The following is a 16,091-nucleotide window of genomic DNA, read 5'->3' as shown; positions in this document are numbered from 1 at the left end:
TTGAAATAATATCACAATTTTCAAAACGGGTGAACAATACCTTTAATCCATTAAGGTCAAAATACCCTCATATTCATTCACTCACTCACACTTGATGATATCCCCTCATTCTCTCCAACCTCTTTCCCCTCCAGGTAAGAAGGGCCACCTGGCCTTCCAGAGGATGGACCAGCTGTACACTGAGATGCAGGAGGAGGCCTACCAGAACCAAGACACTGAGATTACCATTCTATAGGACACAGGCCCTCACACAACACACATCACATGTGCTGAGGGTCTGTTTCTGGTGGGATCCTGTATACAGAGTCTCGGTGATCCTGAGTGCCAGGGTGAGAGACTAAGTTTACACAAAGTTTGGGTCTGGGACCGATGAACTGCTGGGTTGAGGCATCTTCATTTCCAGACTACAGTGATTTTCATAGCTCTAAAGAGTCTGCAACATCCCATCCCTGCGTCTCAGCCAATGTTTGGGTGACATTGTTCCTTAAAGCTGCACTACTTTGCACATTGATGGCTCCAAATGGGCACCAGAGGTAACTGAACTTCCTGTAACATCTGTAAACTGCACACAGCACACTCATGTTTACCTACCTATCTTGCCTGTGATGCTTCATAACAAAGAGACAATAGAGACAAAAGGCAAAATGTAATGTTGGTGAGGCGAGCTTTCTCTGGATGGAGAAAACGCTGTTTGGATTCATTACTTCCTGATGGAGACGTGACCAAACCCGACCCCTGAATATAATCAGATCAAACAGGGTGATGCTACAGTATCTGATGCTGCATTTGGGTGAGCCTTGTCAACTCATAGTGTGAAAAATGTCACTTAACCAACTTTTATGTGGCATATGTTCATGTTTGGTTAGTAGTGTCCACTGGGATGTCAAGAGGCTGCACCAATACCATCGCCCATTGAAAGATGTAAACAATGAATGCCTGGAGTAAATAACTTAGCTCACGATGATTTTGCTTACATTGATTGCACATTGTGATTGAAAAAGACAAGTTCATGATTATCTATGATTGACTTGGTACATTGTTTTCAATTTGTCCACATATATCAAAGTGATATGTCACAGTCTGTAAAGTTGTGCCACGTAGTTGACAAGGACCACTCGAATGCACCATCAGTTAGACGGGAAGGGAGACTGGTCTCTGTTACAGCCCTGCTTTGGGATTTAGGCTGATAAGATGGCTGTTTTTTTTTTGTTTGTTTTTCTGGTGTAGTGCCACTTTCAAGTTAAACTGGACTACTACTTCTACTAACCAGCAAATACAACTGCAAACAGCAGTGTTTTGGAAAGTGTCAGAATTTATTGAGCATAATGGTAAGTTCTGGCTAAGAGAAATACCAAATCAATATTCAAAATGCCAAGTGACCTCTTAACCCCGTGTAGGCCATGGGAATCGCTGACAAAGACCTCGACAGTAGAACAAACACTCCCTCTGCTGGTGATCTGCTACACCTGCAGCGAGCAGATCCATAGGAAAACCTCGTACACCAGCCAGCCAGGCCGCTAAATCCTAGTTGAAATCTACAAATGTGACTGTAGCTGGTTACTTTCTGCATGGGTTGCTTTCTTTCGAACCATTTTCAGTCACAAACTGAGTGTAAAGCTGAGCAGGAGGAACACAAAATGGCTGCTGAAAAACCGCCACAAATGGGAACTGTGACATCCGGAGAAGCCAAAGGATTACTCCGCAAACAACTTTGGCAGGCAGCCAAATGACATTTGGAGGTTTTACTCTTCTCTCGTAAATCTGTACATGAAGGGTGAAATAATGAAAACTGTCAGTGGCTTTCCTGCTTTGCATGGGTGCAGTCATGGGATGTTGAAGGCTGATGAAAGTGTGTGCAACCTTGGTGGATTTTTTTAGTCTAAAAAAACTTTTGTAAACTCAACATATATATATATTTAAATAGAATTTCACAAACTTGGATACAGCCTGGATTGAGCTCAGTGGATTTTTGCTTGTAAATGAGAGTAAGTCTTTTGATTTTGAATGAAATGCTGTTTAGAAAGGTAATTTGGCTCAGATCTATGACCCAGATTATTATATCTTCATGCATTGTTTTGGTATAGCTCCAGCTTCACATCCTTGATGAGGGCAATCTTGTCCAACTCAGTTCCCTTGAGCATGTTATCACCACTCAAACAGAGACAGATGCTGCCCCCTGCTGGCCATTCAGCTGATGTGATGTTTGGGAAGGGCCCTGACCTGAGGATGCTTCCGCTCACCACAGAATAGATTTGTCTGTGGTTACGCTGACCTGTGACCTCGCTGGCGGGGCTATTTTAACTCTGTTTAGGAGGTCACTAAAAAAGGCATGGGAAGAAAACATTAGTCATCGTTTTTCTTTTCAACAGAGTCCAGATCTGAAAAGATGTAGAGAGGAATATATTTTTCCAGTGTCATACTATGCCGGCACAATGCAGTTTTTGTGGGTTTTGTGTTCCTCACCAATCCGATTGATGTTTCAATGTACCAGGTATTGATAGTTGACTAAAACCAAAATGTAGAACATGGCTCTTACATAACAGAAACCCTCTATGATCTTTTCAAATACAAGTTTCCATACAAATATGATCATTTCACTCCCCAGAAGGTTGTGTAAAATAAACCAGGTGGCCAAAATCCTGAAAATTTAGAAAAGCTCTAATGTTAGAACCAGGAATCAGTGAACAGTCACAGTGATGTCTGACCAGGTATATAAAATTCTGTAATAAATATTGCTGAATAATAGTATAGACAGAAATTGTTATTTTTCAGGCAGTCTAACGCAGAGTGAGATAAGCTCCTAAAAGGAAATACTGACTACATTCTGGAAAATACACAAGAACCAGATTTGGGTCTTAGCTGTATTTGCAAATCCTGTGTATAGTTTGTTTTTGGACTCTTGAGGTGCCAGAAGGCATGGAGTTTGCCACATATGACAATGCAACAACTGAAAGACATTTGAGACATCACAGGAACGTACTGGATTGTCAGTTCTGTCTACCTTTTAGCGATTGGCAGCTTGCCTAAAATTTCTGAATCATGCACTATATAATATAATATATCATGCAGTAATATAAGATTATACAGCAGCGATTTGCATTTGCAAAGCAATCCATCAGACTAACCATGTGAAGCGAGCTAAGACTTTACTTTAAAGTCACAGTGAAGGAAAAGGACAAAGGAAAAGGGGATAGAGGGTTAAGGGAAGTTAGGATGGAAGAAGGTGAAGGAAGGAGCAAGGGAGAAAAGAAGGAATGTAGGACAGAAAGCATCCAAATAAACATTTTAAAAAATACCGTACAACTTCAGCAGTTATAAAGAGGAAGGGAAGAAGGAATGTAAGCTTCCAACCTTTAACAACACCAGTAACCCTCTTTCACGCTGAATCTTGTATAGGCATGATGTGCCATTTGCCCCACAGCAAGAAAGCCTGACTTTAAACTATAGCTTTACACAGGAACAGAGTACCTCATGTCGAAACCCAGATTTATTAAGAAAAGTTCATGCAGCGTTTTTTCTGTTCAGAAAATCAGATTTTTGTGTGTGTGTGTCCAACACTTGACTTACAAACCTGATCTGCCTTTGCAAATCTGGCGTAAAATGTTCTATAAATCACAGCCCGCCCTGCCTCACTTGTTGCTATGCGAGCGATCTCGCCTGTTTTCTCCTGTTTTGTATTCATGTGCATGAATTGAGGCTTTGCAGGTGCATCACGTCTCCTAGCAACCCCAGCCGACACCATCATGGACTTCCACTGGAAAACTGTCTGTGCTCAAGTAATGTTGAATTACAATCAGGCTGAAACTGAAATACCTGGGAGAAATGATCGTGGTGGATGCAGGCCAGTGCAGGAGCGCCATAAGTAAAAGAGGATAGTCTGATATGGTAGATTTATCTGTAAAACATTCCTAAACTCTGGTTGTAGCTTGAGAAGAGTGACCTGCAGTTAACCTGAACAAATCATGGGCTAGCTAACGAGCCAGCAAACTGATCTAACAAACTGACTGATATCAACATGCGACTGGCTCACTACTAATGCTACTGACAGTAGAAACATTAACCATTATCAGATCTGCCTCAGCACTGATAGTCACGATATCAGTGGGCAGTTCTAGATACCCTCGGGCCAAACCTCAGTGCTCACTGCTCTTTGATATGAACAGAAAATGACTCCTTCATGTCACCTGCCTTCTGACAGGAAACCTTTAAAAAAAAAAAAAAAAAAAAAAGAAAGAAAGAAACTGGCTGTAAACTGCATCAAAAAGTGTTTCAGCTGAAAGTCTAACCCAGTCTAGGGTTAATCCTAACCCTATACTGTAGACTTAATTAATGGAGCATTTTAAATGTCTGTCCTGGAGTGAATGTTTTAATGTAAATGTGCACAAAAACATAAACTATGGAGTGAAATGCTCTTATATTTTGGGTTCTGATGGAGTAAGTTGCCCTGAACACCTGAGGCATTTCTGATATTCTTTTGAAAATGCCTTCTCTTTTGAAACGGCACAGTCTGCCTTTAATACACCTTTCAGATATTTAGAAAAAAATATAGGCAATTTTCTCTTCATGAAAACTTAGATTTGTCAGCTTCGTGAAGTGTGCACAGTGTTTAGAGTGAATTAATTGAACTGGAGTGTCTGACTGCCACATCCAGCAGAGTAACGATGGGAAAATGTGAGTTTAACCAGACATGGATGGAGTCTACTACAGTTTGTTCTTATTTACAGCCAAATTCTAGGAGGCAAGCATGAAGCCCACTGCTGTATCTGTAAGAAAACACTCAAATGAGGCACATAAAGGAATCGCACAGGAAATCAGTTAAAAAAAAATGACACAACACTGTTTCCCAGTCATTCCCATTTGTTCATCCCATTGCTCAACATCAATTTCCCTTGTCCTTCATTGGTGTATTTCTCATGAAGTGGTCACCTCCCTGTCAAAAATAGCACACAAATTAACCACATGTGCTTAATTCTGTTGATCCGGTCAAGGCAGAAACATGACTGTGCTGTTGATGACCTCCAATATGGCGGATCCCACCTTGAGTCACCTGCTCCTCCTCCTTTCTTGATGTTAAACAGCAGGTTGCAAACAACAAGAGGGTGCATTACCGCCACCCGCTGACCTGGAGTATGGACACAGGAGATGGACAAACTAAAAAAACTCAGACTCTGTCTGTCAGCTGTGTCGATGTTAGATTCTGCTGATTCACCTGCTGCCCACAGAACCTGATTTCTCCCAAAATACCAAAATGGAAATAATCAGACATTTTTTGGCTGTTCAGAAAATTTTTAAAAGCTGCACGGTGTGATCAGGTCCCGCTGCCTTAATCCACAAGGATTTTGATCCAGTTCCTCTCCCTGCTGAAGCCAATATTGTCCTCTCTCAGTATTGTTCTCTCCAGGCTGCCAAAGGTTTGATCCTCAAGCAAAACCAACATGTGATCTGTAAAATGTCATGTATAAATCCATGTTTATAGATGTAACTATGTATTTATGAGCTTATTCTGCAATATATTTTTCCAGTTTGAGTATGAAATGTATGCAAGGTTTAGAGTGTGTTTGTATCCGTATTATCAGTGTTATGTATTGCTTTTTACATGTTTGTAATAAAACATTACCAAGGTGTGAATGGTGAGGAGTGCCATGCTGTGATTTGTTTGCTGTAAAATAAACTGTAGCCGTAATAAAGGAAATAAGGAAGCCAGATAGCATCTAATTAAAATTTTAAAAACATTAACAGAATTTTTAGGAAGGGTTGCTTTTTTTCAAAAGGCAGTCACAGAGAGAAAGATGTGCAGGAATGAGGAAATGTTTAGAAAAATGCACATGCAGATCCAAGTGCTTTTCTCTGACCCTTAGTCTATGATTAATGTCCAGGTCAGAGCTGATGAATATCGCTGGGATGGTTTAATCACCACATTTATATGTGAGGTTATCACTTTATTACTTTAATGATGCGTTTGGATCGAGGCCTGGCAGATTAGTCTGCCCGGTAACTGCATTTTGGAGAGAATGTTTCCTTTAGGCGAAGTCATTCATTAACTGATAATGAGGCAGTAGCCGGTGTGGAAGTCCACATCCATCCTGCATAAGAACGATAGAAAAGTGTTTACACGTCTTTCCTTGCAATCCAAACCTTTACATGCCAAGAGATAATTCACAGGTGACAGTCATTTTCATGTCAAAAACTGGAAATTTCACATTCACATATGTAAATCATAGCACCTGTGCTTTGATTTCACGTGGCTTTTCATGTGTCTGTTTTTTTTTTTTTTTTTTTTTTTTTTTATAATGTGAGACCAGAGCTGCCATGTGGGGGCAGATCTGATCTAAAATTGAACAAATTCTTCCTGCAGCGGACGTCATGGTGTTGTCCACAGATAAGTGTGACACAGAGACTCACCACCTTGATCCACTCAAGTTGTTAAAATAAACAGTTTGATGAGTTTGATGATGTGTGGCAGAATTTTCACAGCAGGAAATGGCATGAAAAATGTCAATCATTAAAAAAATAAAGAAAATTATATAGAGAACCTCATTTCTTTTTTGAAAAAGAAAAATCACACATAACAGAAGTAATAATTTTGGTAGCAACCCTTAGACCCTGCTCTCTGCCTCAAATATAATAACCACCTCCATGTAAAAGGGGAATTAAGGATTTTTTTTCTTAAATTTGTACTCATGGGGATGAACCCAGTCCAGGCTGGGCCCACCAGGAGAACCAGCTCCAAAACACTATATACTTTTCACAATATACTTTTATTCTGGGGGGTATTGTTATCTGGAAGGAGTATTTTGTGGAGGGGAGGAACACACACAGTTTGGGTTAAATAACATCATATTTCATATTTCCAAGATGAATAGGGACAGAGAGGGAGTGGTGATGGGAGCCTACACAACTAGAAACAGGCAGAATTCATATTATTTTGAGCACTTATGTGTGTCTTGTATTCTCTGCATGGTCTAATTGTGCCTACTTTAGTTGTGATTCATCTTAAATTTAAATAATTAAGCATTATTATTATTATGATTGTTATTAGGCAGTGTTGGTGCCCCACAGTGGTGAGTGTGTACATAGTGGTGGGGCTGGAAGTAACACATATGTGTTACTTATAAGTTAAATTAAAAATAAATAAATAAAATAATAATAATAATAATAATAATAATAATAATAATAATAATAATAATAATAAAATAAAGCTACTGGCAGCAGAGAATTTAAATAGGACTCCAAAACCCTAAACAGCAACCAGTGTGTCATGCATTTTGGTGATTTGGTTATTCTCCACGTTTTGATCACATTTTAGAAACACGTGGTGTAGTGGCTGCATTCCTGCTGGAGAAACTCCATCACTGGGCTGCGAATGCAGGCCGACACGAGAGAACGCACACTGTTGTCTGTTCTACAAGGTCTTTGAAGGACACTTCATTTCATGTCAGCATCACCACTGATAACATGAACACTGCAGCTTCCTCTCCACGAAGCTCGTGTCACTTACACACTGCAGAGGGGAACCGTAGTTCACAATATAAATGCAGCACCAAATATCCATTACAATTCCTTTTTTTTCCTACCACATGTCCCATCCGTTGAGAACTGCTGATTAATGGAAACAAAAAGTAAGGATGTAATCTGAGCACCACACAGCGAAACCAAGGCATAAGGACGAAGATGTAGAGCAAATCTAATCTCAAAAACACCTAAAAATAATTAGACTTCTAATAAAATACTGCCTCTGACAAAGGGTTCAACATGTTTAGAGGAAGAAACTTTATTTAAATTAAAACCAAAGCAATCATGTAGCAGAACAAGTTCAGCACTGCGACAGGCTACACACATTCACACTCGTGCACACACACACACACACACACACACACACCAACAGGTATACAGTAGAAACATCTTAGCCTGTGTCTGACAGCTAAATGTAACACTTAAGGCAGTGATACACAGGGAAACCATACTTTTGAAATCAAATCCAGTTCTTATTGTCAGGGACTTGTTTTGTATGGAATCTGCCCTGGCATTTCATATTGCTTCCTGTCGGGAACAACTCCCATCTGCACCTCTCCACAAACTGCCTCATCTATCACAGCCTTTGAAGCAGTTGATGCACAAGTAAAATCTTAGGACGATGATGATAGTCAACATTCCCCACTCCAGTCTGAGCGCTGTTGCACGGACTCCTCCTCTTGTTGCCAGGAACGCTCACACAGATTCATTGTTCATTGTTGCTGTGAACACCACCTACATTAACCTTGTGTATCACCACGTTTTACACTGATCAGCATGTCGTCACACAAAATACAAAGTCACACCTATCACACGTACATGAACCTTCTCTCACACATCCAGACGCACCCACACATTCAGATTTTTCTACCCTTTGGAAACTTTCAGCATTTTGTTTTAATTAATTAAAACACATGTGTATGAACGTGACATATGAAAAGAATTTCTAAAGGCAACCCATGCACAAGAAAAAAAAAAAAAAAAAAAAAAAGACATCCAATTGAGTCCAGTGGTAGGTGACATTCACTCCAAAACATGAGGAAGAGATGAGAAAGAGAGCGGGAGGATGAGAAGGGCAGTTGCAGAGCAAAGTGGGTAATAATCATCAATGACCATTATAGGAGGGAGTTTGTTCTCAGCATTATAACACCCTCTTAAGTGTGTGTTGGCAATGCGGCAACAGGGAATTATTCACAGCATAATTATTGATTGTCCAGTGTCAGTGTGCTGTCCTTGTGGGTAATACTGTATGTGCAGAGCCACTGTGCAGACAGATTTTGGTCAGGTTGGACAATGGGCGCCATGTGTCTTTCTCTCGAGCTAAGAAGGTGTTTGCAGTGACCATGGAACAAAGTGTACCATCAACGTCACCACGACAAGACGCCTGACACTCTTCAACCAGCTGGCATGCAGAGCAGAGCTTCTTAACTGCCAGGGAGCATGACCGAGGCACCAACATGGCTGCAAATGTAACCTGTAACGTCTGTGGCTCTGATGGAGTCGGCTGAATGTTGGGGCGGGGTGGGGGAGGTGCCTTCATTCAAAAGTAATGCAACCCAGCACATTTTGGGGGGGGGGGGGGGGGGGGGGGGGGGGGGGGGGGGGGGTGACCTGGGTAAATCTCTCTTTTAGAGTGCTGGGCTGGGGGCAAAGTCTCTCCACACAGACGGCAAAGGAGTCAAATGCTAGAGAAGTAAACACATGGCTGGGCTAACACGGGACCAAAATACTGAAACATGGTGGTCGCTTTCGCCAACAGGTTGACTTAACACGTCATGTCGGTTCTGTGTTGTTTTCACTCCATTTTCTAATCGCTGAAATAAAAGTTCTGTAAGGGAGATTCTTCCTCCATCATCATTTCCTCCTGCTTGCCCTTTTCTGTGGGAGCAGCAGCTTTCCTCTCGTTACAAGGTAGGCACTCCTCCAGCCTCCATTGCTTTCCTCCCCTGTAATATTTCGCTCTCTTCCTCTTCACTTCAGACTTCTGTGAGCTCCTTTCGAAAGCAAAGGGGATGCAATGGGAGGACATCCATCGTCGCTGCAGTCACCCCTGCTACTTCTGTGGGGGTAAAGGTGAGAGGCATTTTCCAAAACCTCCCATTCCTCCACCGAACAAACCACACTCAGCAACAGCTTAGTCCTCCAAAAACAGCCTCGGTCACACTCTCTCCCCCGTGCCTCCTCTCTGGTCCTCCACATCTACGACCCTGTGAGAGGCGAGGTCATGCGCAGCACCAGGGAAGCGTAAGCCATTTAGCAAGTTGCTCTAACAGATGAGACGGTTAACCTAACACCTCCCAGGTCTGTTACTTTAAGTACCCACAGTATCACTGCAAACCACTGCTTCCTAATCAGCTCCTCTCTGCCTACCACCTCCAATCCAGTTTTACAGCATAGCAGAATACTCCCTCAATGATCCTCCAAAACTGGCTCTTCTCCTTCTGCATCCCGCTTCAGGTCCAGCCCAAACTCTTACAGCATGGCGGTATTCCCCTCCAGCAGTCCTGCAACACCGCCTTCTCACATCTCTCTGCTCCTCCTCAGCCCAAATGCCCCATCCGTTCCCTCCTACAGCATGGCACTACCCCTCAATAATTCCCCAACAATGCCTCCTTACCCTTACTCCAATCCAGCTCAGGCTTTAGCTAGTTGTACCCCCCTCCCCCCTCCCAACCGATCTCTCTCCCCCCTAGGTCCCGACAATTGCTGGGTCGTGAGCGGCGTCAGGCAGCGCGGCGTCCTGGCAGTGGTAGAGGAAGCAGTTGCCCCAGCAGCTGTAGCAGATGAGGAACAGGGCGGCCAGGAAGACCAAGGCACAGATGGTGCAGGGCTTCCTCTCCAGCAGGAAGCTGAGCAGGTAGAAGCCCATGAACATGGAGTGGTTGAACCACAGCGCTGGGTTCAGCGGCTTGGGGATGAGCAGCACTGGAAGCAGCCACTGTAGGCAGTACATTGTCTCTTCTTTAGTTGAATGGTAAGGGCTGTCTGGCTTGAGGGGTGTGAAGTGAGAGGGGTTGGCTGGTCTGGAGGATCCTCGGCTGAGGGTGTGTGTGTCCGTGAGGATGGCTTTGTGTGTGTGTGAGGGGGTGGGGGTGGGTGGGTATTAGTTCAGGGCTGGTTGAAAGGTGGGCTTGGGGAGGGGAGGGGCACAGCCCTTATTAGGATGTAATCAAATTGGGGAGAGAGCTCTTATCCCACAGAGCTGTGATGATGCAGGAGCAGGTCAAAGCAGCTGGGTGTTGTTCTTGTTGCTGTCAGGTCAGGCCTACAGATAACAGGGGAAAGAACACATTAGCTACAAGTCAGAGGGATCAAATTCTACATTTAGTCAGGTCCAAAGTACTACTTATACACTCTTAACATACAAAGCTTAACTTCAATACAAACGACTCCAAATCCTTAGGGCTGATGTGATTAGAGACTCCAGGCTGGCTTTACACAACGCCACGTCAGTCACCCATTTTCAAATGAAACTTTGGATGTTGACGTGTCACCAAACTCATCCTCAACATCTCAAATGATGACACAAACCCTTTGTTGTTGCTGAGGGACTGTTCTCTTACACAACTCCAAACATAGCTAAGTAGCACAGAACTACAGTTGCATTTAAGTTGCACCTTGTAAAGCCAGCCTTAAGGATCTCACATGTATACCATCTGATAAATGAGATTTCAGACAAGTGATTTTACTGTGAGTTGAATGCAACAGCTACACGAGAACATACCACCAATCACTGTCTCAACCAAAACTGATGAATACAAACCCCTGTAAGCCTCAAGTAAACATTAGCCAGCTACTGTGGGGACTTCCTTTTCACAAAACTAGTCTCCCAGGTGACGTTATGTTAGCTTAAGTTAAGTCACACTCCGTTTTAACGATCTCTTAAAGATATATGGGTTGACAGACTTGAGGTTACCTAGCCATGAAAATCAGCGGGATTCACTTCATGTGAATAACAACAGAGACACAATGAGGCGGTACCTGTTCTGTCCACAGCAGCTCAAGTTCAACAAGACAATGAGCTGTCGGTGGCAGCTGCTAGCATTCTGTGAGTGCCAGAGTTAATCATATACACTGACAGGTTTGCTGTGAAGTTATCCACCTAGCTACTTAGATTGCTCAGTTAAATTAACAGCCACAAGGTGACTACGTGGCACTTGTTCCCTCAGTAGCTTATTTACTTAATAGTCACTACCAAGGCAGCAACTTCTCTTCCTGGGGTCCACACAAGTGAGCATTACATCATGACACAAAACACTACATCCTAATGCAAAAAAGTAACAACTGATAAAAAACGACAACAGCATAAAAACAATGAATCAACAACAATAAACCTTTCAATAACAACAATTACTGCAATGACAAAGTACTGACTCTCTATAATAAAAAAAAAAGTATATACAGTGACTGAGACAATAAAATGACCAAAAATGTATGATCTGAAAATTATGATCATATAATCAGATATTACTTGACAGAATGTGTCCTATTTGGGGAGGGGCTGGTGTTCTGAGTCATGAGGCATTTCTTTAAGCTCTTTTTACAAACAGTTTTGTTAGTTCAGTGAGTGATGTCTGACGGCAGACTATCCCACAGCCTTATTCCTCTGCACACAACAGGACGTTGCCTTGCATTGTTTTCTGAGACAGGAGGTGAAAAACAACCTCTTGATGCATGTCTTGTGTTACAGTTATGGTCATTTCTGCTATAAGAAAACTGGTACAGAGTCAGACTGAAGAATATGTCATTATCTAGATGTGAACATGCACGGTATGAATATCTCAAAAGGCAGCGATGTGGACAATATAACATTTAGAGTTAGGGTTTGCCTAAAACAGTGATCAGTCTGTTCTTATCAATAACACACTTTGTGAACTAGCCTAACTGCATTTTCTACATCCAGTTGGTATTATTAGGCTGTTTTTTGAGATATAATATTTCAAATATGAACCCATAGGCATATCGTATCTCGTATTGCTATCGAGATATCTGGCATAAATATCGAGGTATGAAATTTTATCTATATCGTGCAGCCCTAATGCCCTGTATTATTATAAGTTATTGCCATTTCTACTATATGAAAACTGACGGTACACAGCATTACTGGCATTATAATCACTGGCCTACCCACTGATAGCATCTGATTCTTTGCTGAAATCACACAGCGTTAAGACAGCTGGCTGATACAGGCTGAAATGTGACGTCCACGTTCCCATCAGTGGGCCAGCTCCGCACTGTTTTAGCAGAGCAAACCAAACAGCAGTCAGGACTCTGATAACTGAGCTGTGCCGTCCATGTCAGCACCATTTAACACGAGTCAGTCTGGTATGAAGCTCTGGGCGCTACTCTACAGTGTGGTAGACTTAGCACAACAACACTTCACCCTTTAGGACAGCTTGTAATCTTTTTTCCCCACCAACACACCGCCGTGGTAGACGACAGCGTTAGATTACCGTTACTAAAAACAACTTCACCTCACGCCAAATCTACCAGAATATCATAAAGTCTCATTTAAAGTCGTAAGTCGCTTTCTACAACACATGTACATCTATCGGTCAGTAAGCAGGGCTACATGAAAAGTGTCTAGCTGGGGTTTTGGCGTGACAGTGTCTCCGTGTTGGAGAAAGGCTTCTGTCCAGGCTAACTGGCTAGCTTAGCTCGGTTAGCTTGACAACCAGCAAACCCTGTCGCCAGCGGAGTTGTGCCACATGTTTAAATACAGCCAGCTACCAACCTAACACAGATTAACACGCTATATCCTAGTTAGGGCTTGTATTTGGATTGAATGGCATTAATTTGATCAAACCTGACATCTTTCGGTCTCATTCTTAGCAGAGAGCACTGACCAACTCCATTGCTGTGTCCCAGACGACTGCGTAGCTACTAGCTGCTAGCTAGCACCAGTTTTGTTCAAAGGACCCCTGGTGCAACGTTTGAAGGACTGTGAAGCTGCCCGGAGAGGTGCCTGCTCACTGACCGGCCGTTGTGGTGCTGACAATGGTGGCAGTTGTTTAAAAATCATATTTTAATTAGTTTAATTTCCCTATCAACAGCTATTGCTCCAACGTTACAGACCCAAATTCCCTACACAAAAAGCGTGGTTTTATGAGCAAATCTTAGCTGAGTGTGACCATAGCTCCTGTTCTCATGAGGTGACAGAGCAGGCCTGTGGACACAACTGATTTATTTCTCACACAAAGTTTTTTTTCCTAATATTTGTTCAGAACAGGACATGTTGAAGACAGATTCAAAGGATTGAGAAAAATTGTAATGAATTTCATAATCTTATTACCATGATTATTTCTTGCTTTAATTACTATCATCATCGTGTGTGTGCATCATGATGCAAACTGCAGCTGCAAGGATAACGGTGTCACCTGTGTTTTGATCAGCAGGTGTGACATAGCAGGCCTGTTTGTAAAATGTCTGTTGTTAATCGCTGTAACTTGAGCAAAAAGTTTGACTAAAACTAACGGACTGTGACACAGTATTCATTCATAAGTGTTTTATTTAAAATTTCAACAAATTTTAAATTCCAGACAAGGAATCACACTTCCTCCAAACTTTATTTCTCACATTTAAATGATCACACATACAGACAACAAAACACTGGAGGAGGGTATGATTTAAAAAAAAAAGAAAAAAAAAGAAAAAAGAAAGAAAGAAAGAAAAAATGCATAGAAATAAATATTTTTTAAAAAATCTTTGAAACTAAGTAGAAAATGAAACAACACAACATGGCTGAATAAAGAAAAACTTAACAAAATGTATAAGTAAACCTGGTTTAAAAAATAGAAACAAATAAAAAAACCATAGCAGGAAACAAGTTTTGTCATGTTGACCATACAGAGGATCATGGCCCCGCTGCTGCAACTGAAACTAAATCTTCTCAGTTTTTGTTAACTTGCACTAGTGTTGCTGACAAATGCAAAGATGAGACTCCTCCTGTGAGCTGAGGGGGGGAAAAAAGCCAAATACAAGAGAAAACATCTTTAATATCTGAAAAGGAAACTTGTTCCTGACCACTGGGACAGGCCCCAAGAAACTATCACCCTTATTGTAAAAAAAAAACAACAACTAAATCTGTAAGCTCTCGGTTTGTTTCTAGCGATGAAAAGCAACAAAATTCTGTCCTAATCAGACCCTTGCATTCAGGCTGTCGACGACAAAAAGCAAGTGAAGCTGTACGTTGTGTTATACTGGTGCTTGTTGCGGTGCTGGCAGCTACATGCTCATCTATACTGGTTCCCAGTGGATGAGAGGGTGGGGGGGACAAGGGCAAGGGCTGGTGCGTCTACTGCATGGACAGTCGAGGTGTTGTGCTCTCAGAAACTGATGCTGCACATTTGAGACAGTCATTCGCAGCAGGCAGCGTGTTCAGAGCTGACAGTTCCCAGCTGCCTCAAACGCCCCGTGGATCCTGCCAAGCTGACGAAGCGCATATCAATCAGAGTAGTTCATGATGAAGCCATATACAGTACTGTTACATTGAGAAATTCAGAATAAAGGACCTGATAACACGGGCAACGTTTTGATGCAATGCAGATGGGCAATACTACCTGGAGAAGGAATGGAGACAGACGGATCTTTCTAGAAAACCATCTGAGTAGTTGTTGCCATAATCGTCTGTCTCCACTCTAGTGATGTGGACATTTGGGCCGAGTCGCACCAATAGGGACTGATTTCACTGTTTACCTTTCAGTTCTGCTGCACCAACTTTACAACGGCTCTGAAATGGGCAAAGGCTCTATTTAAACCTCTCTTTGGATCTCAGCTTAGTTTTTAGATTAAATTTACGATATAGATTACATTTAATTTCATGTCAATTCAGTTTAATCCTGTTGCAATCCGGATGCTTTAAACTTGAGGGAAAAAAAGATGGGAAAGGTGAGAAAAAAAGGTGATTTGCAAATCAGCAAGAAATTTGCTTAGTTTTTGCTTAGAGATTAGTAAAAAGTAAAAAATATTATTAGAAAATTAAACAACAACAACAACAACAACAACAAAAAAACTATGATGAAATGAATAATAAAATTACCAGAAAATTAGTAAAACATTATTGGAAATTGAGCAAAAGAAAAAAAAATACCACAAAATTACCAAAAAAAAATACAAGAAAACTACATTTTTTTAGTAATATATTTCCAGGTCAGATGAGTGATGTTGGGTGGACATGAGATTTCCTGTGCTTAGATGCTTGTGAGAGGCGCCTGAACGCAGCCTCATCACAAGCATTTAACTGTAGTCATTTCATTTTGGTTTAAACCACTAAACTTGGATTTAATAATCCAGAATTAGCTTTTAATTGTGCAACAGAGCTTTGCTTCATTTTTAATACGGATTTACTCATGGGAGCTAATCTTAGATTACATTAATCCTTGCTGATGCAACCCAGCCTTCAAGAATAAAACCAAAGTGCATCATGTTTGGTCAAACTACTATATTTTAACTGTCCGCCCCATGTGTGTATGATGTGTTGGGACAGTGTGGTAACTAAATGTTGCCCATTTGTCACAGCCTCAAGGGTTAACCAGGCATATACAGCAGCCATTCCAACACTACTGAAGAAGCATATAAGG

At 41.7% G+C, this 16,091-nt stretch overlaps 2 protein-coding genes across 3 annotated transcripts in view; one reads left to right on the top strand and one right to left on the bottom strand.

Annotated features, from left to right (window-relative positions):
* ripor3 (RIPOR family member 3) overlaps window positions 1-1,150 on the top strand; it is a 61,635-nt gene extending 60,485 nt beyond the window's left edge. For both annotated transcript variants that reach the window (XM_030050605.1, XM_030050603.1), the window contains exon 25: window positions 135-1,150. In XM_030050605.1, coding sequence (XP_029906465.1) covers window positions 135-235 — 101 coding nt within the window. In that variant the 3' untranslated portion in view covers window positions 236-1,150. The remainder of the gene's footprint in view (window positions 1-134) is intronic.
* A 6,596-nt stretch (window positions 1,151-7,746) lies between these two features.
* blcap (bladder cancer associated protein) lies at window positions 7,747-13,474 on the bottom strand. The gene is made up of 2 exons (XM_030052073.1): window positions 13,319-13,474; window positions 7,747-10,777 (listed from the first exon to the last, which is right to left on the bottom strand). The coding sequence occupies exon 2, from the start codon at window positions 10,463-10,465 to the stop codon at window positions 10,202-10,204; it is 264 nt and encodes an 87-aa protein (XP_029907933.1). The 5' UTR covers window positions 10,466-10,777; window positions 13,319-13,474; the 3' UTR covers window positions 7,747-10,201.
* Window positions 13,475-16,091: the final 2,617 nt, after the last annotated feature.

The sequence above is a fragment of the Myripristis murdjan genome, chromosome 5, assembly GCF_902150065.1.
Source record: "Myripristis murdjan chromosome 5, fMyrMur1.1, whole genome shotgun sequence".
Lineage (NCBI taxonomy): Eukaryota > Metazoa > Chordata > Actinopteri > Holocentriformes > Holocentridae > Myripristis > Myripristis murdjan.
Note: the sequence above shows the minus strand (reverse complement) of the source record. Positions and strands in the feature narration are given on the sequence as shown.